The 27,610-nt window shown below is 41.1% G+C and overlaps 1 protein-coding gene across 4 annotated transcripts; it reads left to right on the forward strand.

Moving 5' to 3' along the window:
* Window positions 1-1,789: 1,789 nt before the first annotated feature.
* LOC106605015 (vascular endothelial growth factor A-A) lies at window positions 1,790-20,254 on the forward strand. 4 transcript variants are annotated; one of them, XR_006769887.1, is made up of 8 exons: window positions 1,790-2,501; window positions 3,797-3,839; window positions 8,690-8,886; window positions 9,490-9,566; window positions 10,092-10,124; window positions 15,789-16,074; window positions 17,249-17,380; window positions 18,636-20,254. XR_006769887.1 is itself a non-coding variant. In XM_014200230.1 (7 exons), the coding sequence occupies exons 1-7, from the start codon at window positions 2,433-2,435 to the stop codon at window positions 18,655-18,657; spliced, it is 573 nt and encodes a 190-aa protein (XP_014055705.1). In that variant the 5' UTR covers window positions 1,790-2,432; the 3' UTR covers window positions 18,658-20,254. The 4 variants fall into 4 exon arrangements, 3 of the variants coding, with proteins under 3 accessions (XP_014055705.1, XP_014055707.1, XP_014055706.1); XM_014200230.1 differs by lacking the exon at window positions 15,789-16,074; XM_014200232.1 differs by lacking the exons at window positions 15,789-16,074; window positions 17,249-17,380.
* The last annotated feature ends 7,356 nt before the right edge of the window (window positions 20,255-27,610 follow it).

Consider the following 27,610-nt stretch of genomic DNA (forward strand, 5'->3'; position numbering starts at 1 on the left):
AGAATATGTATATTAGAATGAATGCAATATGCTATGGTGCCAGATACACCCTTGTTATATCGATTACATATCCTATAGGATATATCTAAACCCATGCTAGATGGGTAAATCTGTGTGTGAGTGTTTGTAAATGGTATGCATGTGGAGTATTTCCATTCGCCTCACCCGTTGCTCATTAAACATTAGTCACAAAACCTTTCTATGCTCTACAATAGTCATTTGAATGCCAGTCATACTTTGAATAACTGTACTTTTCCATAGTTGGAAATATACTAATAAGTCTATTTGTTCTGTCTCCACAAATCTAAATATTATATTTTGTATTTACAAATTCTAATTCTGTGTTTGACTATTCTCTAAAAACGTACTTTTAAAACACTGATAACTTATCCATGTAGGGGAAATAAACTGTGGTGTTTTAATCAACACGTTGCTTTGTGTATGGGTATGTGAATCATAGATGGGGAGTGCTGGGCTGGACAGAGTTTGCTATACTCTCATTAAATCAATATTGAAACTCCTTTAGAAGCCTCAGGAAGCTAATCAACACAACAAGGTCCTCAGCCCTGGGGCTGTCCTCGCTATGAATCCCGCCACTGTGACAACAATTTTGGACCCCCTTGTGACCCCCCTAAATGTGGAGTATGAAATAATTTCTACATAACTCATTTTTGCTATCATTCTTTTTTTACATCCGTTATTAGACAGTGGCAACGATGATGATTATGAACATGGTCTTTTGCCTGCTAATGCCTGCAATGCAGTGAAGAAAACAATATGACAACAATAACGTCTAATGTAACTGGACCCTCTAACAGTACAACTGGCCCCAGCTTGGCCCCCCCAGTTGAAATGGTCTAGAACCGCCACTGGGTGGAGGTTCTCTGTATCTCGCTCTATCTGTGTGTGTGTGTGTGTGTGTGTGTGTGTGTGTGTGTGTGTGATATCACATCCGTACAGACTCATGCAGTCCCCCTATTAAAGTTTGACTTACTTTCTAATAAGGACAATTTCTTGCAACGTTCAGCACCTAGAAAGTGCTATGATAATGAGGCTATGGAATGAGCCCTTTTTGATTCCTGAACTCGGCATTGTGTGTCGTATAACAAGAGCAAAACACTATACAGCCCAGGCCATTGCAAGTCCCTCTCCACTCCTTCATACCTGAACATTCTCACCTACTGTACTCTGTATCTTTTTAGAGATCCAGGCATCTCAAATGTCCGATATAGGCTACAATCTCTGTTTAACTGATGAACTAAAGACATGTGTGCACCAAGCGCTGGAAGTTAACTTTAGGTGCAAAAGCGATTCCTGCACTAGTCTAGGCCTAGCCTGATTCTAATTGGGTATTTTCACATTGTTTATGGTAACTGTCTCACTTGCCAATACTTATAACATACAAAAACCTTTGGTTGCAAAATAAAAAGTATGTAAATTCTAATATTTCCACAAAATGGTAAAGGCTATCACAAAACTATTATTTGCAGCTTTTGAATGATTCACTGTAGCCAGAAAGGCAAAAAGAGAACATGAAAGGCACCAACAACACAACTAACTATTGGACATTTAATACTTACCACTTTAAACGTGTCATGTATTATATTTTGCGTCAAAGTTGTGACTTAAACACTCACCAAATCGCACCATGTGAACATCACTGTTAAATATTTTATGGAAGCGCGCCCACCACCCCTCGCCTGCCAACCAGTACCGCCCACATTGGTGATCTAGCCAATGAGCGCAAGCGTCATCCTACACGTCCGATTGCTAAAGGCAATAGCTCATGATCATAGAACAGTAAACGCGCTACACGAGCGAGAAACGGAGGTGTATGACAAGTTCTCCCTATTTTGCGCCTGGACGTCCAAACGTTGAAGAGAAACAAAGTCATAGTAAAATACATTTTAAAAATCTAGACAAGGAAAGGGAGACCGTTTCAAGGAGGAATGCTAACGGATCACTTTGCACAGGCAAACGCTCACACCACTCTGATCAATTTGTAATAACTCAGCCGCCGCTTTCACACGGTGAAGGCAATGCGTAAAGTTGCTTTCAGAAGTTGGTGAAAGTTGTCATCCTGGTGAGCAGATAATAGGACGGAGATGTTCAGTCCATTATGGGTTTTCTAATGTGGATGTAGAATAGAAATCTTGGAAGAGTCTCCGGATGACCGACGCATTTTGGATGTTACCTTTCTTTGGGGCTATTCTCTGAGATTCCTTAGAGGCGGATGCAATACAAAACAATTAAAAAAGGATTCCTCTCAGGTGGCACATCTGCCATGTTTGGATGGATTAGATTTTTACTATAACCAAGATTATCAAGAAATTGTTGAATTTTTTTTGTGGTTTTTCTTTATTATTGTGTCTGATCCAAACGACAGCTGAAATTTTAGTACAACTGTCCAACTCACCTTCGGAATTACAATCATGAACATTGGCAGTTTTGTACAATTATTATTTGCAGTGCTGCTTCAGCTTCATTTGTATGCAGTTAAGGTGAGAATTATATTTAAATCGGAGGGGATCAGATACGTCCGATGAATTAGGAATATAATGCTGTTCATGTTTCATTAATGAGTGAGCGACAAGGGCGATCACATCTCGTCACTTGCTGCTAGGTCCGTAGGTCACTTATAATGTATTCACTTTCTGTGAATCATAGGCCTAAAGAGAGGTTTTATGCCACTGTTGAATTGTTAATCCTGACGTTTGACATACATTTTGGTCCTTTTAGGAAAAAGTGTCATATGCCTATCCAATTAATGCTGTATTTTCTATTATTATAAGTTTTGAAAATGCACAATACACCTGGCATTAATGTCAACAAAATAGTAGGCTAGGCTTAATCGGAATTTTGAGTGATTTAAAAGTGAAATGAGTTGCATCATTACACTAGCATAATCCAAAATCACGACTATATGTTGTGGTGATTTAATTCAATTGGATTCCTATTGAATAAAATCACGACAACATAGTTAGTCACTATTCCCACTGGGCACACACTGGTTGAACCAACGTTCTTTCCATTGAACCAACGTGGAATAAGAGGTTGAATTGCTATGTGTCCCGTGGGTTGATTCCAATATTGGCAATGTATTTGCTCTCGTTTGTAGACTAGTCTACTGTAATGAAAAGCAAAGTCCAGACGACCTGTCTCTTGAGAGCGCAAGGATAGTGCAAACCTGTTGGCCCCTAACAGAATAGCCTAGCTGGTCACAGAGGGTATAGTGTCAACATGTATTTCACTCCGTACTTAAGGCTAATAATAGCCCGTTTCTATTAAACGTAGGCCTTGTTCATTAAAACATAAGCTCAAATGTTTATGATAATCAGTACAACCAGTAAACGCTAACAATGGGCAACCCACCTCACTGTCTTTCATCTATAACATTACATCGGCTTCTTTCTCACGCAATATTGAAGCGCTATTGCAACAGTCTACGTCAGGTGATAACGTGACTGGAGCGCTGCTGTGATGCCATTTTCTCTCTTCACTTGCCCATAGGCGGGAAAATATTCAATGAAGTAGGCTAGCTGTCATAATAAAGGGGGAATGTATTGGAGTCTTGCTGTATAATAAGCTAATTCCATACATTGATGCATGGCTTAATGACATACCACAAATGACTGTGCATGCAATTACATTATGGAAATGATATATACATAATTCAGAAGCAAAACTGCATTGCCTTTTGAAAACGTGATGCATAGCCTACCATGGAAAAAATGTGCATGACAATGGATAAGACGTTAAGCTTGCTCTAATGGCTTACATGTTTGCATTTTTACAGACAGCCCACATACCCAAGAACGGGGAGAAGAGTAAAAATGATGGTAAGTGCCGAATGTACAAATGTATTACAAGTGCAATATTGTAGAAGTTTATTCTCAGTGTTTACCTTTATTGGGGGATTTGGTGTGTGTATAGCCACCTAGTGGACATATTCTGAATCTGAATTTTCCCAGAACAGACTTTTCAAGTTTAGGCCTTCAATGAAAATGAGTTTTTGACAAATTGGCTGTTGCACATGGCTTTTGCACATGGCTATTGTCATAACAAAATCTTTACATTGTGTCAATGCTCCCTCTCTATCAGTGAGAGAATATGAGTATCATATAGGACCCCATGGTACTATATTGAAGTCTTAGTGGTGAGTCCCTGAGTGAAAGGCTTTACTTGGGACTTTGGAATGACATTTTAGTCATTTAGCAGATGCTCTTATCCAGAGCAACTTACAGTAGTGAATGCATACATTTCATTTCATACATTATTTTTCCCGTACTGGTCCCCCGTGGGAATCAAACCCACAACCCTGGCGTTGCAAACACCATGCTCTACCAACTGAGCCACACGGGACAATATAAGTGTGTCTGATCCAAATAGTCTTCTATATGTTAACAGACAAGGTTACTGCATGAATTCAAGGCCACTGCTGAATTCATGTTTTATTTAGCCTTTTTCTTCCTCCTCTTGTGATTTGGGAACATGGCAAACACATGGTCAGATTGTATCATTTATATTGGACAAAAGCATTTCTGTATGCATGGTTATGTTTGTTTATTGACAGGGACAGAGTGTGTTTCACTTGTTAGCTGTGTTCAAGGCTAGTCATGTTAGTCAATAGTGGATACAGACAGGTTATTCACTGTGATACGTCAGGGACTGGTCCTCAGCAAAGAAAACACAGGAATTGAAATGTGGTTGTTTGTTATTCTCAGCACAAGGGCAGCGACTCCATTCCTCTTCTCTGACACCTGTGAGCGGCTTTTGACCTTCATTTCGCACGCACGCACACAGAGAGAGAGAGAGCGAAATACAGAGAACCTCCACCCTCTCTCACTTCAGTTCACACACACACAGTCCCACATGTCAACAATACTGCCCCTCAAAACATACTCTCACTAAGACACACTCAGTCTCAAAATACACAGAGACAGAATATCCATATCCTCTAAATCCCATCTCCCCTGCACCATCTACATCCCTTTGTGCCCCAGTAGAAGCATGCATGTTCCCCATTCACTATAGCATTGTACCAGTATTCCGCCATCACAGCGATGGGTCACTGCTCTTTCTCTCGAACACAGCTTTAGTGGAGGCACTCTACATAGTTTCCATGGTATCTGGCATCTCCAACTTCCCTCACCTTGTTCATTGTTGTCTTTTCTTCTTTCTTTCTCACATGAGACGGGATTGATAGCGAGGACAGCCCCAGGGCTGAGGACCTTGTTGTGTTGATTAGCTTCCTGAGGCTTCTAAAGGAGTTTCAATATCGATTTAAGGAGAGTATAGCAAACTCTGTCCAGCCCAGCACTCCCCATCTATGATTCACATACCCATACACAAAGCAAGGTGTTGATTAAAACAACACAGTTTATTTCCTAGTGTTTTAAAAGTAACTTTTTAGAGAATAGTCAAACACAGAATTTGAATTTGTTAATAAAAAACATTTAAATTTGTGGAGACAGAACAAATAGACTTAATAGTATATTTTCAACTATGGAAAAGTACAGTTATTCAAAGTATGACTGGCATTCAAATGACTATTGTAGAGCATAGAAAGGTTTTGTGACTAATGTTTAATGAGCAAAGGGTGAGGTGAATGGAAATACTCCACATGCATACCATTTACAAACTCACACACAGATTTACGCATGGGTTTAGATATATCCTATAGGATATGTAATCGATATAACAAGGGTGTATCTGGCACCATAGCATATTGCATTCATTCTAATATACATATTCTTGACATGTCTGCTTTCCCTCAGATTTTCCTCTATATTTCCTGTGAAGTGGAGTTGTCATGGTCAGAAGAGGCTATATTACTTGTCACCTAAATAGAATGTATTGGAGTCTTGCTGTATAATAAGCTAATTCCATACATTGATGCATGGCTTAATGACATACCAAAAATGATTGTGCATGCAATTACATTATGGAAATTATATATACATAATTCAGGGAGGCAAAACTGCATTGCCTTTTTAAAACGTGATGCATAGCCTACCATGGAAAAATGTGCATGACATAGGCTAAGACGTCAAGCTTGCTCTAATGGGCTTACACACACACATACTCACACAATCACATTAAAACAAATGTTGCCTAGGTACTTGAATGCTGCTAGACAGAGTGTGAAGCAGCAGCTGTGCAGAGGGAGACTGTGGGGCTCCGTAGAGCCAGAACAGCACAGGTAGACGTGTTGGGCTGGTGACCTTGGGCTGTAGACTATGGCAGCGAGACAGACAGCCTTTCTCCCCCCACAGGCCTACAGGCTGGCCTGGGCTTCTCCTCTGAGAGCAGGTACTGGGAGGGATAAAGGGAGGTAGTGGACACTGCATCTGCTGACCAGGCAGGTCATCCAGGGGCTAGCAGCAGCGGTGCATGGTTTGAGAAGGAGTAACAGAGCCAGCTACGGCAGGCAGTGGTGTGTCAGGATGTTGTTGTAGCATTAGGCCGGAACTGACCAGGCCGACTGGTTAAGGGGTGGGCTGCCGGGGGTCACATGTCAGAGGTGAACCCTGGCACCGCACAGCCTGAGGTCATGGGCTGCTCGGATGACCTGGGGGTCAGGAGGGGGACGGGGTCGCTGGAAAACCAGTTCATAGGATGGAGGGTGGGGGATTATTCTCGGATGGAGACGGGTAGGGTTAGTCAGCATCTGAGGAATTGTGGGTTGTATGTATATGGCATGTGTGAGTGAGTTCAGATCATGTAGCTTAAACGTGTGGATGTGTTGTAGTTGTCCCTGTGTGTGGGTTTGAATGTGTGATGGGTTTAGGGCTGGGCTGTATACCGTATTTTATGATATACCAGAATTGATGCAGGAACCGTTTTGGGTTTTTACTTTACCTTCTATACCGGTATTTGAATGTTTGGTTTGTTAAATGTGATATGCCATGTGTAATGTCAATTTTTATAGTTTACTTGCTTCTTGAGTTATCTCTCTCCGCGCCACTTTCCACACAGACCTAGCCACGCCCCCTGTCACTCAAGGAGGGCATTTGACATTAATCAACCACGAGACATTTGCGTTCAGTCTGCATGGTCAATGCAACAATGTTGATAACAACAATGCTGTTTTCACTTTGCTTCTTAATATAAATCCACTAGCGTTCTATAATGACACGATTAGTTTGTGTTTCTTACATCAGCAAACAGCTAGTTTGTATTTTCTTCACAAGTTGCCCTAAATCTTGTGAGATGCTAATTGTTAGCCGCTGATGCTTATAGCTAGCTAATAAATGTACTGTGTAAGAGCAAACGTAGCTAGCTAATTACTGCCTGATAATACCAGTGATGGTGTAGACCTAAATCAGCATGTTTGTGCAACAGTATCTTCTAAATCAAAGAGGAATATACAAAGCAAGAATATATTGTTTACATGAAGTATCTAAGAGAACATGCAATGTAGCCAAAGCTTATAGGGTCCCCTAGGAAACACTTATCAACACTTTAGTTCCTACCCTGTCACAATAACTCCTCCTTGGCATTTTAATTAATTGTCATCTCAAACAACACTGTATTCAAAGTGCCCACTATTATATTCTAACTATAGAATTAGAATAGTCATTCTATTTCCATGCTTCCAACAGTTTTGGAGTGTGCCTCTGGCTATCTGTAAATAAAAAAAAACAATACCATGGTGCCATCTGTTTTGCTTAATATAAGGAGTTTGAAATGATTTATACTCTTACTTTTGTTACTTAAGTAAATTTACTTTTGATACTCAGGTATATTTAAAACCAAATACTTTTAGACTTTTACTCAAGTAGTATTTTACTGGGTGACTTTCACTTTTCTATTAAGGTATCTTTACTTGTACTCAAGTTTGACAATTGGGTACTTTTTCCACCACTGCAATTGAGTGCAGGAAATGCAGAAATTATAAAACTGCTGAAATTTGTTTTGGTTGAAGTTGAACAGTATAAAACAATAAGAATGGAGAAAGACCCATTGAAATCACTTATAATGTATGTGTTGCCACCCTAGGATCACTCACTACTCATAAAGCAAATGTAGAATTTTTTTATTCAAAAACTAAAAATACCGCCATACTGTCCTTTTTAAACATTTTTTTTTTTTTAAATACCGTTATATAGTATTTTGGCCATATCGCCCAGCCCTAGGTGGGCTTTAGACAGCTGTGAGCACATGCGCAGGTTTGACTGTTTTGTTTTGCTGGGGGACATTAAGACCCTTGTCAGCACAGTAGTCTGCTTTGTTGCATCTGAAGCCATATATATGTGGCTTTGTTTATCTGCTAAGCTGGCTTTAGTAATGGGAACCACTCAGGAAACAAATGCCTGTACCTTTTGACGACCACAAAGGCACACAAGTACTCTCTTCCACTGCCAAGTGGAACCAGAACAGATGGGGGGGATGACAGGGGGATTCTAGGAAATAGAGGAGGCATGGAGAGTTAGGATAAAGGAGAAAAAGGCACACAACTGGGGAATGAGGGAGGAAAGAAGGATGAAAGAGAATGCTTTGGAGAGTTTTACAAAGCGGAGAGGTTGGATGTGCTGTACTCTACAGTATAGCAGTTTTGTGGTAGGGTTGCCACTGATGTTGCTGTCTTCTCCTCAAGGAATCTTACTGTTACTGACAGTTATCTATGGCACGGTGAGGATGAGAAGGAAACAGTACTGATGTTCTCCCTCTGCTCTTCCTCCTGCAGTGGTCCCGTTTATGGACGTGTATAACAAGAGCATGTGTCGGACACGGGAGATGCTGGTGGACATCTTCCAGGAGTATCCAGATGAGATTGAGCACACCTACATCCCCTCGTGTGTGGTGCTCATGCGCTGCGCCGGATGCTGCAACGACGAGGCGCTCGAGTGTGTCCCCACGGAAACAAAAAATGTTACCATGGAGGTAAGCGCCAACTCCAATTCTCGCCGGGACCGGTGAACAGGGGATTTGTTAAACCCTCTCTCTCTCTCTCTCTCTCTCTCTCCCCTCTCACTCTCATTCCATCTCTCTCCTATCACTTACAACCCCCTCTCTCTTCCGTATCTCTGTGTCCTTTCTCTCTTCTGTTCCTCTTCTCACTGGTTATCTAGGTCTCTCTCTCTCTTGCTTTGCTTTTCTCACTGTCCCATGGAAAAAGTGAAGCAGCAGGGGCTTGGCATGTCAGCTATTTTGTTTACCCTTGCACACCCTGTTTACGCCCCTGTTTATGTGGTTGAAGTCTTTCTTGGCCACGGTCAGGAGTCAGGACTTAATGTTGGCATGAGCCTAGGGTGGAAAGGAATAAGCTATAGGAATGTGATACAGCGCATGCCTGGCTATGGTGTCAGCCTATCTTCACCGACCGGTTAGCTAGTGGTCAGACTGTGACCACTTTGTCAATGGTCAGAGCAATCACTCACTAAGAATCTCTGAGGTAGTAATGTTGCGGCAGAGGAATTTGGTTTGGGGGGATTGACCCTTTTTCAATGTGAATTTTAATGTTTCATTTCTTATGTTTCTCTACAGGTAATACAAGTGAAACAGAGAGTATCGCAGCATAATTTTCAGTTAAGTTTCACAGAACATCGAAAGTGTGAATGCAGGTAAGAATCTTTTCTCAGGTCTATAATGATTTCAGGCTTCACTGTTTTGCTTACTGGTTAAAGGTCCAATGCAGCTGTTTTTATCTCAATATCAAATCATTTCTGGGTAATAATTAAGTACCTTACTGTGATTGTTTTCAATTTACATTTTCAAAAAGAAACAAATAGCTTCTTATTTTGCTATTACTGTCTGGGAGTGTTCTGAGTAGGGAGGGGAAAACTGAAAACTAGCTATTATTGACAGAGAGATTTCGAAATCTCTTTCTTATTGGTCTATTAACTAATTATTGAGGCCAAAACTCCATCCCACCAAAACAGGCTGACATTTCAGTCGGTCTTTTCAAACAGCTCTTACACTAAAAGGGCATTATCATATTTTTTTTTTTTTACAGTATTATTCCAACCTCATAGTGTGAAAATGTATATAAAACATAGGAAATCATGTTTTTGACTGCACTGGGCCTTTTAATAAAAAGCTAAATATAAAGCTAAAGGTTTTGTTCTCTATTTTCCTCTTAATTTCAGACCAAAGCCAGAAGTTAAGGCAAAGAAAGAAAAGTAAGTACATGTTTTGCGTTGTTATTGTTGAGTTATTTGTGGGATGAGGGGAGGGAGCTGTCTGTGTTCAGTTTGGCTCCCACTCTGATATTCAAACTGTCAAAACAGCTCTATCTGCCAGCCCCAAAATATCTGAATATTTTGATTGACCAGTTTCCCAACCAATCATCATCCCGTTCCCACAGACGCTTTAACTTAACACAGAGGACTGGGACCTAATCCTCCCGAACCAATAAGTATTCAGTATTCCTCATGTTGATTGGCAACTGTACATGCAGATGAGAAGAAGCCAGCTGGACACTGTGGTACCGGCAACAATGTGGGGTAGCACTAATGCTAATGCTAATAGTAACGGTGAAGCTACACTATCTTTTACCCCTGCTGCACTGAGAAGTCAGCAGTTGCCATGCTCCTGCTGATAGGACTGAGTCGATCATTTTAAAGGGTGGTGAGAGGAAGTGTTAGGTTGCCTTCTAATAGTGATTGGGATTATCAGCACCTCATAGGCTCCTACACCACACCACATAGCCCTGTCTCTCTCTTTTTAACATAGCGAGGGGGGGGTAGAGGCCTAGTTCTCCATGTTCCCTTCACACCTTGTGGGAGTTAGAGGACTAGCAGCACACCTTATGGAAAAAACAGCCTCTCTCCTCTATCTTTACTGGTGCTGATAAGATATATAGTTTTTTTTACGGGGTTTGTTTCAGTTTGTCTTCCTGCCAGGGTCTGTTCGTTTTATGGCGGTTGGTTTAGTGCTTTACTCTGCGGCTGTAAGAGTTGGGTTGAGGTAGTTAGCTAGTGCCAGACCATCCACGACTGGCCGGGCTGTCCAGCAGCCTTCTTCTTAGCTCCAGTTGCTCATGCCTGACCCTCGGCCCTCGTGGCTACTTCCACACTGTAATCATTGCAACAGGTGTCATTCAGTTAACCCATTTTTATTTTTAAAGTTGTAAATAGTGGATGAGCCCGGAGATGAAGACGCAGTGGACGTGGTTAGTTACAGGCAGTGTGGAGGGAGGGAAACGGACTGACTGTCCGTGTTGATGCAGGGGTGTGTGTGTGTGAGACGTGTGTGTACATGTCTTTAGCCACCTCAGCTGGCACTTCAGAGGATGTCCCTTGTTTTAATTGGATAAGAACCACGCAGGGTTAAAGCACCATGGATCAGTGGAGGAGAGATGGGATCATGTTAGTTACCTAAGAGGGCTAAATCAAATCCATTTGTCATGAGGCTGAGCTGAGCCTTGTCCCCGCGCTGTGCCACACACACCTCTGCCTGCCACCCAGCACGTAGGCAGACAGCTCACCCTAGCCAGGCCAGGGTGGGGTGCAGGGAAAAGACAGGCCATTCATGAGCTCAGACACACCCTCACTCATTCACTCAAATGCATACTGAACATAATACTATAGACCAGGTTTTCCCAAACTGGGGTACACGCGCAATGCTGTCGGGGGCACGACAAAGATTACATTTGTTTTAATGATTATTATTTTATTTTATTCTTCACATTTTCAAACAATCCATTTATATTTTCCAAAGGGGCTATACATTTGGGTAAGGTTTTCTCGCCTGAGTAGCCTCGTTTCACTGCCAAAAATAAAATGAAACCATCTAGTGCTCAGCGAAATAACAACACAATGTCAAATACATGTAGCCTAGTCAAATAATGAACATCTATTCACATTAACCGTTACTCTCTCATGGGAATTCCACTAACGTATGTAGCCAAACGTAGCTGCTGCTCATTCTATTTGCTCAAAAATTGATAAATGGTTAAAAAAAGTATGGCCTGAGTCAGTAGAGACACATATCAGCTCTACTGGTAGTACTGCTACAATCAGCAGTACAACACCTGTTGACGACACAAGTTGTTCTGCTTCTACGAGCACATCCAATGCTAGCATCAGTAATTCTACATTTATTGTTAGCCCAGCTAGCATGGACACTGACAGTTTTACCCGGCAAAGCACTCAACAACAGACAGGGACGTTGGTCCATCGAAGAGGTGCAAATATGATGAGAACTACATTGATTTGTGGTTCACTTATTTTGGGAGTAGGGCCTTTCCTCAGCCACAGTGTGTTATATGTGCAAAAGTACTATCTCACAACCCAATGTAACCTTCACTCTTGCGCAGACATTTAGAAGCAAAACATGCCAATTTGAAAAATAAGCCACAGGAGTTTTTTTTTGCGAGAATCTAGATGACTTTCGAGTAGTAAGACATGTATAAAAGCAACAGATAGCATTAATAAGAAGGGGCTAGAAGTGTCTTATATGGTGAGCTACCAAGTGGCTAGGACAGGCAAGCCCCATACTATTGTGGAGGACTTAGTTCTTCCTATGGCTGGGACAATGCTGGGGGAAAAGGCCAAAAAAACTATACAGACAATGTCTTCATCAAACAACAGTGTTTCACGACGCATCAGTGACATGGCAGTAGATGTTTTGGAACAATTACTGCTTCGCATACAAGCCAGTGAATTCTATGCGTTACAGCTGGATGAGTCAACAGACGTGGCGGGCCTGGCACAGCTCCTGGTAAATGTCCGTTACGTTTATGAGGGCTCAATTAAGGAAGACGCCCTCTTCTGCAAACCACTGCAAACCAGGACAACAGGAGAGGATATTTTTTAAGTACTGGACAGCTTTGTGACATCAAATGGACTTTTGTAGTCAAGATGTGTTGGTATCTTTACTGATGGCGCAAAAACCATGACAGGGAGACATAGTTGAGTGGTAACGCATGTGCAAGCAGTTGCTCCTGACGCCACTTGGGTACACTGCAGCATCCACCGAGAGGCTCTTGTTGCCAAGGGAATGCCTGACAGCTTGAAAGACGGTTTGGACACTACAGTGAAAATGGTTAACTTTGTTAAAGCAAGGCCCCTGAACCTTTGTGTATTTTCTACATTATGCAATGATATGGGCAGCGACCATGTGATGCTTTTACAATATACAGAAGTGTGCTGGTTATCAAGGGGCAAAGTATTGACACGTTTTTTAAAATTGAGAGACAAGCTTAAAGTTTTCTTTAGTGACCATCATTTTCACTTGTCTGACCGCTTGCATGATGAAGAGTTTCTCACACGACTGGCCTATGTTTTTTTTTTCTCGCCTGAATGATCTGAATCCAGGATTACAGGGACTCTCCATAACTATATTCAATGTGCGGGACAAAATTGATGCTATGATTAAGAAGTTGGAGCGCTTCTCTGTCTGCATTTAACAAGGACAACACACAGGTCTTTCCATCATTGTATGATTTTTTTTGTGTGCAAATTAACTCAAGTTTACGGACAATGCCAAATATGATATAGCGAAGCACCTGAGGGAGTTGGGTCTGCAATTACACAGGTAACAAACAACTGGATTCGTTATCCCTTTCATGCCCTGCATCCAGTCCACTTACCGATATCTGAACAAGAGAGCCTCATCGAAATTGTAACAAGTGGTTCTGTGAATATTGAATTTAATCAGATGGCACTGCCATATTTCTGGATTGGGCTGCACTCAGAGTATCCTGCCTTAGAAAATCACACTGTTAAGACACTGATGCCCTTTGCAACCACGTACCTATGTGAGAGTGGATTCTCGGCCCTCACTAGCATGAAAACTAAATACAGGCACAGACTGTGTGTTGAAAATGATTTAAGACTGAGGCTCTCTCCAATACAACCCAACATTGCAGAGTTATGTGCATCCTTTCAAGCACACCCTTCTCATTAACCTGTGGTGAGTCTTTCACCATTTTCTATGAACAATTAAGGTTTTATATGTAAGATGGTTAAAAAAGAGCAAAATTATTGATTATTATTATTTGTGCCCTAATCCTATAAGAGCTCTTTGTCACTTCCCACGAGCCGGGTTGTGACGACAACTCACAATCATTCTTATGTTTAATAAATGTATCATATAGTGTGTGTGTGGCAGGCTTACAATGATGGCAAAAAACAACATTCGAGAGTGCACTGACCCAGGTGCTAGAGGGGGTACGCAGCTGGAGGTTGAATGTTTGAAAGGGTACGGAACTATAAAAGGTTTGGGAACCACTGCTCTAGACACATACTTGGGGCTCTATTTTAACAAACCTAACGCAATGGTAAATATAAGTGCAGGCATTAGCGCTATATGTTAAATGGCTTAAATTGCTTACAGAAACAAAATAACAAAATTAAGACCTATCTTTGCTAAATATATTAACTTTAACCCATTTGCAGTCCACATTGTTCTAAGTAATTGTATGGCTTAATAGCATTCACATTTAGGGGCTAGGCCTACTGTAAATTGCATTCTAGCTGAGCACGGACATGCCAAACATTGTCAATAAGCAATATTAAATTAATTATTGATTTGGCCTACAAAGAGAACGAATAGTTATAATCAAATTCTAAACAAAACAAATAAAACCAGGAAGGTGAATCATTCTAATAAGATTGGTTGTAATAACATTAAAAGAAAAACAAGCAATCTGTTTTTTTTTTAAAACAACAATAAATAATTGTAAAATGTAATGATATCATAAAATCGGCAGGATAAAAAGAAACGCCTTGCTGTTGAACCAGCCTTCGTTATAGTAGGCTTAAGGGAGGGCTTGTGTTTTGAACATATGAAACAGAAAACAGGCAATTGTTACAGATAACTTCTAAATACGAGGTTAATCGGTATTCAATGAGGTTCTCATCTCTTGTTTCATGATGGGCATGACACATAATGGAGAAGGGTTTACACACATCCAAAATGGGACCTGCATGGATAAAATAATGTGGGCCTACCTACAATGCATAGATAAAAAGGGAATGTCAGCTCACTCCTTTACTCCTTTCAAACTTTATATTTTAATAAAGCTTTGGTGATTAAGATTTATTTCCAGGTGGTCTCAGGAGCCAAACCCTTTATCGACAGTCTTGACTACTTCACAATTGCATTGGGCAGGACAAAAAAAAGCCTTAATTGAGTGGAGGGGAGGCTATACTTGATTTTTAACCAAATAAAATAAAATGTTTTTTTTTATGTTTCTATATACAAAGTATACAGGAACATTAGGCTACTCTTGTTCCATGCGCATATTGGCAGTGTGCGTCACTGCTGTATAGGCTGAGTTTCCGCTGTCAACATTCATGCCATAACCAACTGCGTTACCGCTAAAACCAGCTTTTGGTTGGTCTTAAATATCCCTATCAGCACTGCCTGAAATTAGCACTTTGGATCATGTTTTTAAGGACACGCCTAAAAATGTTCCACCCCACCCATCTGAGCGCAAGCGTGCTGATTGATATAAGAAGGGTAAATTACCGAACCTGGCGTTAGGGCCGCAAAATGCAAGTGAGCTAGTTTTTACATGACGAAATTGCAAACTAAAGCGCATTTCATGGTAGTACTGCCTTAATGCCAGCCAAAAATAGAACTCTTGATATGCATAGACTGATTTACAAAGGCAACAGTGGATGTATTTACATTGACACACGCATTTAAATTGAGACACACACATGTTCAAACAGGGATCGATCCCACTACTAATGAGGAGACTAGATTAGAAGGGAGATGCCCGACTTGATTGATTGTCTCCTCTTTGGCCTAAACTCTATTGATTGAACTCTGTATGATTGTCCCTGCCTCCACTTAGGTGTCTTTTCTCTTTTGCCCTGTTCTCTATTTTCTAGGGGCAATGACCAAAAGAGAAAGAAAGAGAGAGACACTGGCACGATGAGGTCTGAGGCCTATGCCAGCGCCTCTTCTGTGGCATGTCTGCACATGGGCACTATGTCTCTCTTGATGGTTGGCTTGATTTTGGAGGAACTTGTTTGTATCTTGTAAGACGCAAACCTCTTTTTGTTTGGCATGAGGAGGCTCCATTTTTTTTTAAGAAACCTTTTTTTTGTCTGGCGTACGTACTTAAGTCCATGGCGAGGGCAGTAATGTGAAGTTGACGTGAGTGAGAACTGTCAGGTAATGATGATGTCTGTATGAAGCATGGCTGTCTACCACCCCCTCACTAATCCATGGCAGCAGGGTCGATGCCATGTTGAGTCTACATGCTGCTAGAAGTTTGTTCTCTGTTTCTCTGTTGCCTTTTGTTTTAGCAGATAGGTGGATGAACCAACACTATTGTCTTAAATTTCTACCACAATAGTGCCAATTGGTGTGGTTACTTTAAGTACAGACAGGCTTGGCTCAGTTCATGTTTGATTAGAGTTATTGCCACCTTGAGTGGTACCCCTGAAAAGGGTTGCTTTGTTCATGCTTTTAGACGGGAAGGTCTTGAACGTGACGTAGACGTGATCTGACCTCACATAGCTAGTAGAAATACGGCCAACTGAGTTGTCTGAGACAAAGCGTAGCTTCATCTCGTCTGGTGCATCACAGCACTCCCCTGTCTCTGTCCTTGTTTTGTCTCACATGTTCACCTCCATAAAAGATACTGCATCTTTAAGCACCAGCGATGGCATCTACTTTGACCTTAAACTAGGCTAGTGAAAATAATACGATTAGATTGTCTTTGATCTGTATTTTATAATCCTTACATTGTGCTTGAGCCTGCGCTTACTCAGCCAAGCCATCATTCTGTCATCCTAACATCCCATTAGTTTGTGGCAATCATGTGAGCATGTCTGTAGGGTAATTGTAGTGGGAAATATAGACAGATTTTGGGAGGGATGGGTTTTTAAAGATGGCTGCTCCCTTGTGAGCATGTCATTGGATGGATCGGGAAGCAAATGCTATGTGTTTCTGCTGTGGCCTTTACCTTATCACATGCACCTGTTTTGTGTGTGTGTATACAGGATCATGTGTGTATAAGTGCAAATGTTCTCATTCAATGTTGCTTCTCATAGACCCAATCACACATGTGCTTGTCATGCTATTAGAGAGGATGAATGAGTGTGTGAGTGTATGCAAGCATGATGAGGCCCATGTGTGTAGAAAAGTCTTTACATGTGCTCTCTTTCTAACCCGATCACAATGCTCCACAACCTCAAACAACCTTTACACCACCCAGCGGCTGCAGAAGTATTGAGCTAATATTGCTCAAATGTTCGTCCAATGTTGGGGCGGGGGCTCTATAGCTGGATATGCTCTATAGCTTAGACCTCTCTCTCTCTCTCCCTTTTTGCTTCTCTTGCAGCCACTGTGAGCCTTGCTCAGAGAGAAGAAAGCGCTTGTTTGTGCAGGACCCTCTCACCTGTAAATGTTCCTGCAAATTCACACAATTAGACTGCAAGTCCAGACAACTTGAGTTAAACGAAAGAACTTGCAGGTTTGTTTACGAAATATTATGATAAACAACGTGACTTGATCTATACTCCGTTCATCTACATCCATCCACCTGTTTGCACTTCTGTCATTTGCTTGATTTTTTTTCTCCTGCTGAGAAATGCATGCTTCTCACTTGCTTATAGAATATGTTTTTGTTTGTATAGAGAATTGTGTGGGACTATGTTTGCTTGTAAGTGTGTTTGTATTGTCTGTTGTCGTACGTAATATTCTGATACTCTATCGTGTGTTCTATAAAGGTAGTATATTATAGCTAGTATAGTGTAGACACTTAAACTAGACAATACACAAAAAACAGCCCGTTTCTCACTTTAGATTCCCTTTAAATGAATTGTGTGTGTGTGTGTGTGTGTGTGTGTGTGTGTGTGTGTGTGTGTGTGTGTGTGTGTGTGTGTGTGTGTGTGTGTGTGTGTGTGTGTGTATAAATAAATTCTAGCACTAAGCAAGATGTGTGTGTGTGTGTGTGTGAGAGAGTCCGCACCATATTGGGTCAGTCTGTAGTAATGCCCATTTATTCTGACCGACTTATCATCTCCCAACATAGTCTCCTTATCTCTTTCCCATCACTACATGGATATATATAACCACCTGCGTAGGAGGGGAATTTTAGCATCCATTGTTGTTTTTAACTTCGACCAGTCTTGATCACACAAATGAACAGACATGTTTATAAGTCAGCACAGTACAGGACTCAAGACAGAACTAAATCATGCATGACACTAACACTCAAAGGGAAAGTGTTTCCCTTGGTTCGTAACTGTGAACGAACAGGCTCTTAATTGAGTGAAGGTAGAGCTGGTGTCCATGCTGCTCATTTCTAACTGTGCTACTCATAACTCCTACGAGGCGAAGCCCTAAACTCAATTACTAATCAGGGATTAAAACGCCATCTCCATTGGTTGCAAATAACGGCTGTATTCAGTCAGTGGCCCAATGGAGATCTGACTGCTTCCGGTGAAACTCCCACAAGGCCCTGTGTTGATGACCTCCCTTGACACTACTATATACATCCCTGACCTTTGAACCTTAGGGGCCCCCCACACAGTGTGCTGGATTTAGAGAACCACACATGAGTGGGGTGGCCAGGGACATGATTCCAATTGGTCAGGGGAGGAAGAGGGAGGGGCTGCAGGAGTTTTCCACATTTGCGGTGATGTGATTTGCTCAAGGCTACACCCCTGCTGGGAGGAGGATTTGTTGCCCAACTTCTAACCTAATGTCTGTCATGTCATCCACAGATGTGACAAACCAAGGAGATGAGATGAGGAGAGGGGGACAATGAAATGAAGGAATATTTTCTTGGCACAGCACTTTGAAACCTGAAAACGCATTCCCTGGATGGACAGAAAATTACAACGCAAGAAAGAACGAGCAAGAGAGAACGATGGAGAGAGACTGAGATAACAACATGCTGTTGTATATTTCTAAGATATATATTCTAAAAGGACAATGACAATGTGTATTGCTGCTATAAAAAATGAGACGTTATAAAGTGAACGAATGCGCCACTGTCTGTAGTGTGAATGGCACAAATGTTTAGTTGCCAGGGTGTTTGGGCCTGAACGTGGATAGGACTGAGAGTTTTTGTCAGAATACATTTTATTTTATGTAACACTTCACTGGATGTTGGTCTGCTGTGGATATGAGTATCTTAAATATATCTATATAAAAACTAAGTGAAATTGTGACCATAACTTCACTGAGAGGTGCAACGGGAACATGTTTCTCCTCAGACCTCTGAAGGTATAGAGAACTGTCAGAAAGCAGAACTACTTCCTCTATGGGGTGAAGTTTTTGTCACCACTGTATTGACTAACACCAGATAGGACTCGGTGTGAGAATACTTCTAAAGGGATATTAAATGTAGGTATATATGGAGACGAGAGAATACTGAACTTGATTCCATCTTCCGCCAAGGAACAGTTGCATTCAACTCACCACTGTCAAAATCAATGATCTTTATTTGCTTTGTTTAATGTCTTCATTTGTTTTCCAAAGATATAATTGCACACACATATTAAAGAATAGTCCATTATGGAAAAAATTATCTGTATATACTTACCTAATATCCCTTTGTCTAGTACACTACATCTAATTTATAATGCTAGAATATCTTCAGTATTCTGTGCATTTAATTTATATATTTATATACAGTGTTATGGTTGATATTGATTTTACTTCCTCACCTGGCAATGTTATCACCAATCTGTTTGGCCATGGAAAACATTGAAAACTGTAGACGTATTTCTTTTTTTTTTTAAAGAATGAAAAAAAGAACAGAAAGATAAAACTTCAACATTCCTGAAAATGAGATACTGTATGTTTTGTTGGGCTAGAGGGGCTGGTAGCATGTGTCTTGATTTTGTTACAAACTAACCCTGCCACAAACATGTTTGTGAAAAGACGCACAGCCAACGTTGCAGTTTTAAGCTCGAGTCAGGACATGTGTTTTTGCACTTGAGTGCCCGAAGACACGTCATGAGGAGGACTGAGGGCGTCTCACTAACCTTGGTCATCTTGGGCAAACTCCACAGTGAGAGACACTCTGGCCAGCCCAGATTAGCCAGAACAGGACTTGGCATAGTGGGGAACCAGGAGCATTAGAAGGAGACGATGCTTTCTGCCCTTTTATGAAAAAAAGAAACATTCTATTTGTATTTCAGTGTCAGAAATGCTTTTTTGTTTGTTGTATCATGTACAGACACATTTTTAGTATATTTTCACATTAATATATTTATTGGTGCTGTAAAATTATCCATTTTACAATAGTAACATCTTTTTTTGTTTTTAGTGTAACTATTAACTATATTTATTTAGAAAATATATTGTTTTTTATTAAACAGAAAATGCAGTTCTCTTTGGAAGCCTATCTTTTCAACTGTTTTGAAATTACCTCTGACATTTTGATCAATCTAAAATAATTTGATCAAGTAACAATACAACACAATCCTACTTCATTAATCATTCCTAAGCCAATTGATAAGGCATCATAAGAGTACAAGACTACATTAAAATACATGCAATGCAACATACAGGTATCTGACAAAATAAAGGAAACACCAACATAAAGCGTCTTAATAGGGCGTTGGGCCATCACAAGCCACAACAGCTTCAATGCACCCTGGCATAGATGCTACAGTTGTCTGGAACTCTATTGGAGGGATGCAACACCATTCTTCCATGCAAAATTCCATCATTTGGTTGATGGTGGTGGAAAACGCTGTCTCAGGTGCCGCTCCAGAATCTCCCATAAGTATTTAATTGAGTTGAGACCTGGTGAATGACAACCATTACATCGTTTTCATGCTCATCAAACCATTCAGTGACCTGTGGATGGGGGCATTGTCATCCTATGGGGGCATAGCCATGGTTTCCAAAATAATGGCTGAAATAATGGCCTGCCCAGCATGACCCTAAGCATAATGGGATGCTAATTGCTTAATTAACTCAGAAACCACACCTGTGTGAAAGCACCTGCTTTCAATATACTTTGTATCCCTCATTTACTGTACTCAAGTGTTTCCATTATTTTGGCAGTTGCCTGTATATAGGCCTACATTCATAAAGATTCAGAAATTACATTACATTAAGCACTGATGCAATACAAAGTGCAGTACAAAGTGCAATACAGTTCCTGGAAGTTGACATTTTTTCCACAATGCCCCAAATGGAACCATAGGTCTCATGGTCCTTTGCATGATCAAAGTAGGTCCAACTGGTGCTTAAACCATAAAATTAACATTTTAACAAAAGAAGCCACAAAAGGTTTTGATCTATTCATACTTAACAGTACATGAATGGCAGATGTACATAAAAAAGTGATAGATTCACTTGGGGTTCGATTCAATCCGTATCGCAGAAGTTCCGTGCTATAGCGTGATTGAAATGTAAAGCTAATTTCCGATTGAGCCAACATATGCAGTGTTTACCGTGAATGCAGTTCTTGTAAACATTGCCTTTACATTACAATCACGCTATAGCACTATAGCCCTTGGTTAAGTGGTCAACACCTCAACACAATAACTTACAATGAACAACAGAGGAGAAGAAAATAAACTCCCCATTAATGTCAGAACCAAGCATTGACTTTGTGCTATATTTCAAATAATTTACCCAAATTGTTCACAAAGAATCTCTGAAACAGTGGAGTTTTTTTTGTCCATGAGTGGTTTGTGATTTTAAACCGAACCTCTCTAATTAGAATCCAAAAGTACAAATGACTATGTGGTTATGTCATTTCATGCATTCTACCTCCACTAAGAAAAGATTTGCAGTGGCTCTCTCTTAAAATAAACCCCAGAGAGAGCGGGAGGAAGGAGGGAGCCTATTGTCTTGGATTTTATTTGACATCTTCCTCTTATTCATCCTCCTCCCTCCATCTCTTCCTTCTTCCTCTTGAGTTGGTCAGCGTCAGCATGCCTGTGTACTACTGTAGGCCATTAATCATGTTTAGTAAGGTAAACTGCACACTGGTACTAAGAAATTGCTTAGTCACGGAACAACATGGAAAGGCTGACCCGCCCACTCCAGGAAATGACTAATGAGACCTGTATTTGAATAACGTTCAAATAACATTCAGGTAGTGGCTAACCACCAGGTTCTGGCCCATTTTCACTTTGTATACTTAAAAGGAAGTTTCAACTTGATTCCATAGAAAGTGTGGTTTCATTTTTTGTTTTACAAGTGCCTCCCTCACCCTAGTATTGCATCATGAGGCCTACATGAAGGAAGTTTCTGTTGTTTGTGGGTGTTGTCTTCCAGGATTTTTTTTTCTCCCTTTTCCAGTGAAATGGACTTATGGAGGAATTACATGATACAGTGTAGGGGCATGTTTAATAAAGATCCTGTCCAGTCAGCGGTCAATAATGTTTCAGCTTTGCAGATTATCGATAAAGCCATGAGTGATTATTTGATCACATTTCTGTGACTGTTCAGTGTTATCAATCAATACAGGTTTGAATGTAATGAGTTGGGTCTTTTTATATGGATTCAGCCAGCTAGCTGTTTACCACTGATACACATTTTGTATGATCTGTTTTACGAGGGTTGATTTGGATCAGGGCTTTCATTATTTTAAACACAACACTCTGGATTGTTTTGTTGTCTTCTCACAAAAGTAATTCAGGTTCACTTGACATAGCTCAAATTATTTAGGGTCTAGTGAACCTTGCTCTGGTTGTTGAATGAACAAGTGATAACGGGAGCATGTTATCGCGCTGTAGAGTCCCAGTAACATTGACTAGGCAAGTCAGTTAAGAACAAATTCTTATTTTCAATGGCAGCCTAGGAACAGTGGGTTAACTGCCTTGTTCAGGGGCAGAACGACAGATTTGTACCTTGTCAGCTCGGGGATTCAAACTTGCAACCTTTCGGTTACTAGTTCAACGCTCTAACCGCTAGGCTACCCTGCTGCGCAGTGCCAATCCAGCTGTTTGACTGTTTGACACCTAACACAGAATAACCAAGATTAATGCCATAAAACAGGGCTGAAACACTGTGTCAGATTTAGTACCATAAATGAGACAGAACACATAATCTTCCTCCAAAACCAGGGACGTTGTTGGGCTAAATTCTCAGAAGAATGCTGTAAATGATTTAATTTGTGATTAGAGAGGAATTTTAAAAAATCGAGCCAACTTTGACCCTGTGTTAACTTCAAGGGCTAGTGTTGCGCTGGACTTAAAGTGCTGCTTTAGCAACTATAAGCTGCTGTTGCTAACATTAAACCTCTACCTCTGACTTAATTTTTTAAAATATTTGTGTGTCCATGTGTGCGTGCTTGCAAGCGTGCGCACATGTATGGCTGTTTGTGTGTGTGTGGGTGGGTGCATGTGTGTGTGCTTGTATGCTTGTGTGTGTGTTCATCTCATGGAGTCCTCCTGAAATAATGTGGGGGAGGAACCCAAATGACCAAGCCCGTCAGACTGACCTGTGTGCACAGAAAGATTTTGAAAGGTTTTGGCAATCTAATTAGGGAAATACCACTGGGAATTTGCTATTCTAAGCACACATACAGGACAACATGAAGAAATTAGGTGGAATAAAAGTGTACCTTCTATAATGCAACACCAGCAACCTGCTCAAAAAGTTTGTGTTGAATTAATAGAGAAGAGGTTGTGTAGCTCGGGCTACCTTTCTAAATTCACTTCTGTATTGTGAATGACTGTAGTGAGGACTATTGAAATGAATAGAAAATGAAGGGCAGAGGAGCTGTGCGTGCATGCGTGCCTGTGTGCGAGTGACGTGCTGTGAGGTTTGGTGGCTGGGTAAGAACTGGCTATTATGAAAGCCAGATTTACTCAAAAATAAACCTTGATGAAGCCCAAATTCACCATACAAGAGATAGCGCCAACAACCAATGTAAACGCCAATGTAGCCAAGAAACACATTCGATAGCTTCTAATGGCGACATATTTCATGTCATCTGACAAAATGACACACTACTCAACTCAGCTCAGCCATAGACCAATGTAGTATCCACAGTTACAACTGATAGATGGCTCTAAAAGACCAATGTATGGACACATTTCATCCAAATCATACATTTTCATTGTAGTTGGCGTTCCACTCTTCGAGCCCTCCAAAGTTCCAAACGGCGCATTACATTATTCTAACTAGGAAAATTGTTTGAGGTGCTGTATGCTATACTGTCAGGTTGTTTTTGCTAGCTAGCTAGCTTCAAGTTTGTTCAGTTCAAGGGATGCGAGCGCCAAATTAGGCAGACACGCCCAAATCTGCACAACTTCCCCAGGCAATACCCACATAACATGTTTAGGCAATATGCATGTGCAAAATATGGAATTCGCTCAATGTAACAAATGTCAGCTCGGCAAAGCAGCGAGGCCTATGCTGACCCTGTCCATTAACAGTCATTGGAGTCAGGATCGGCCGCGCGCGTCAACAATTTTAATGGATGAATGAAGGCATGCATGGGAAGGCATGCATAACTTGGCGCCTTCCCTGATGATGTAGTTTCAGAAAATGTTTTGTATTTTGAGCATAGAAACCATCAGAATCATTTAGAAAAAACATTAAATAACAAAAAAGGATGACAATTTTGTATATATTTTAAAATGTTTTGGGCTTTTCATAACAGAGTAGTAGCTAAGCACCCCCTCCTCTGAATGCATGTCACTGTGTACTGTAGCTTTAAGAATCCCACTGTGCTGTATTCAGTTCACACGCTGTCACTAGGACAAGGACGATGTGCCTCTGATCAGGTAATCTTGGTCTCCTGCTACAGGCGGTGGAAACTGCCCACACCATCAGATCCACACTATGTCACCAGTCTCACCCTCTACCCCACTCAGATATTGTGTGTGTGTGTGTGTGTGTGTGTGTGTGTGTGTGTGTGTGTGTGTGTGTGTGTGTGTGTGTGTGTGTGTGTGTGTGTGTGTGTGTGTGTGTGTGTGTGTGTGTGTGTGTGTGTGTGGGGGTGTGAGAGAGAGAGAGAGAGAGAGAGAGAGAGAGAGAGAGTAACAGAGAGAGAGGTTATTGTGTGATAATGAGAAGCGTATAGCTATAGCTGAGAGTGACTTTGAGGGATGGAGAGTGAGAGATGATGCAGTCATCAGCTGATTGCTGTTGTCGGTTAATTAAAGCATAGGGTAGTTCAAGTTTCAAGTTTTAATGTCACGTGCACAAGTACAGTCAAATCCTTTTCTTGCTACCTCTAAACCCAACAATTCAGAAATCAATAACAATGTCTTACTAAAATAACATAAGGTAAAACAAAATACACAATAAATAAAAAATAAGAAATAAGATCACGAGAAGAAAGTTACAGTGCCTTTAGAAAGTTTTCATACCCCTTGACATTTTTAACATTTTGTTGTGTTACAGCCTGAATTATATATTTTTTACATATATTTAACCCCTTTTTTTGGTTAGGCACAAAAGTACCTTCAAATCAAATCCAATGTTATTTGTCACAAACGCCAAATACAACAGGTGTAGACCTTACCGTGAAATGGTAACTTACAAGCCCTTAACCAACAATGGAGGTTAGTCAAGGTAATTTGTACATGTAGGTAGGGGTAAAGTAACAATGCATAGATAATAAAGTCATTCAATACTTTGCCAAATTAAACAGCTCTGAGTCTTCTCCTGTAATGCGTAATGAGGTTGGAGAACACATGGCAAGGGATCTGAGACCATTCTTCCATACAGAATCTCTCCAGATCCTTCATATATCCCGAGGTCCATACTTGTGGACTCTCCTCTTCAGCTCATCCCACAGGTTTTCTATGGGGTTTAGGTCAGGGAACTGGGATGGCCATGGCAAAACCTTGATTCTGTGGTCAGTGAACCATTTTTGTGTTGATTTTGAGGTGTGCTTTGGATCATTGTCCTGCTGGAAGATCCAACCCCGGCCCAGTCCATGATACTATGTATCGTAACAAGTTGTCCAGGGACTTTGGAAGAAAAACAGCCCCACAACATTCAAGATCCAACACCATAATTCACAGTGGGGATTAGGTACTTTTCTGCATGGCTATCTTTCTGTCTATGTCAAACCCACCTTGTTTCCAAAAATCTCTCTTTTGGTCTCATCTGACCATAGAACCCATTGAAAGGTCCAGTAACGTTTGGAGCTTGAGTTTGTTGTTTGATGACAGCAAACACTTTTTTATTGCAACCCTCCCAAACAACTTGTGCTTATGTAGGTGGTATATGATCATAGTTTTGAAGACTTTATGACCTCAAGACCCAACTAATGTCTGCAATTCTCCAGCTGTGATCCTTGGAGATTTTTTTGCCACTCGAACCATCCTTCTCACTGTGCGTGGGGTTGATATAAACACACGTCATCTTCCAGGGCCGATTGTTAACATCTCCAGATGCTTTAAACTTCTTAATTAATGCCCTGATAGTGGAAATGGGCATTTTCAAACGTTGAGCTATTTTCCTATTGCATTTCCTGATTTGTGCAGCTCAACAACCTTTGTCGCACATCATAATTGCATGCTCGGGTCTTTCCCATTGTGATGGATAACTGAGCCACACGGTCCCGTGTGGCTCAGTTGGTAGAGCATGGTGTTTGCAACGCCAGGGTTGTGGGTTCGATTCCCACGGGGGACCAGTATGGGGGAAAAAAATGTATGAAATGTATGCATTCACTACTGTAAGTCGCTCTGGATAAGAGCGTCTGCTAAATGACTAAAATGTAAATGTGAACTTGGCATGTGTGTCACCTCATATTTATACCCCAGTGAAACAGGAAGTCATGGCTTACCACTTGAGTATTCGTAATCACTCAGGTGACCTTAAAAATGTGAAAAAAGTATGAATGAGAATATACTTCAGTTAGATTTGACTCATAATATTTTCTAGGGGTGACAATAGTTGTGCCACACATTTCGGAGAAAAATATTTATTTAATTTCTTCCACATTTATTTTTTTTTCAATCATTTTACTTCAATTAAAGTTTTGATTTTTGTGAATATTTTGAATGAAAGACCAAGAGGATAAACAGCAAAGACACTTTTTTCACAGCCGTTTTGCTCATATTTACCAAGGGTGCCAATATTAGCGGAGTGCACTGTTGGTCTTGGATGGCAAGAAGCTTGTTCCCAGTGATTTACTGGGCCATACGCATTACACTCTGTAGCGCCTTATGGTCATATGCCGAGCAGTTGCAATACCAGGCGGTGATTCAACTGGTCAGGATGCGCTAGCTGGTGCAGCTGTAGAACTTTTTGAGGATCTGGGGACCCATGCCAAATCTTTTCAGTCTTCTGAGGGTGTAAAGGCTTTGCCGTGCCCTCTTCATGGCTGTCTTGTTGTGTTTGGACCATGATAGTTTGTTGGTGATGTTGACACCAAGGAACTTCTCGACCTGCTCCAATACAGCCCTGTCGATGTGAATGGGGCTGTGCTCGGCCCTCCTTTTCTTGTAGTCCACGATCAGCTCCTTTGTCTTGCTCACATTGAGGGAGAGGTTCTTGTGCTGGCACCACACTGCCAGGTCTCTGACCTCCTCCCATAGGCTGTCTCATCGTTGTCGGTGATCAGACCTACCACCGTTGTGTCTTCAGCAAACTTAATGATGGTTTTGGAGTCATGCTTGGCCACGCAGTTGTGGGTGAACAGGGAGTACAGGAGGGGACTAAGCACGCACCCCTGAGGGGCCCCCGTTTTGAGGATCAGAGTGGCAGATATGTTGTTGCCTACCCTCACCTGGGGGCAGCCTGTCAGGAAGTCCAGGATCCA

The sequence above is a fragment of the Salmo salar genome, chromosome ssa05, assembly GCF_905237065.1.
Source record: "Salmo salar chromosome ssa05, Ssal_v3.1, whole genome shotgun sequence".
NCBI classification, from domain to species: Eukaryota; Metazoa; Chordata; class Actinopteri; order Salmoniformes; family Salmonidae; genus Salmo; species Salmo salar.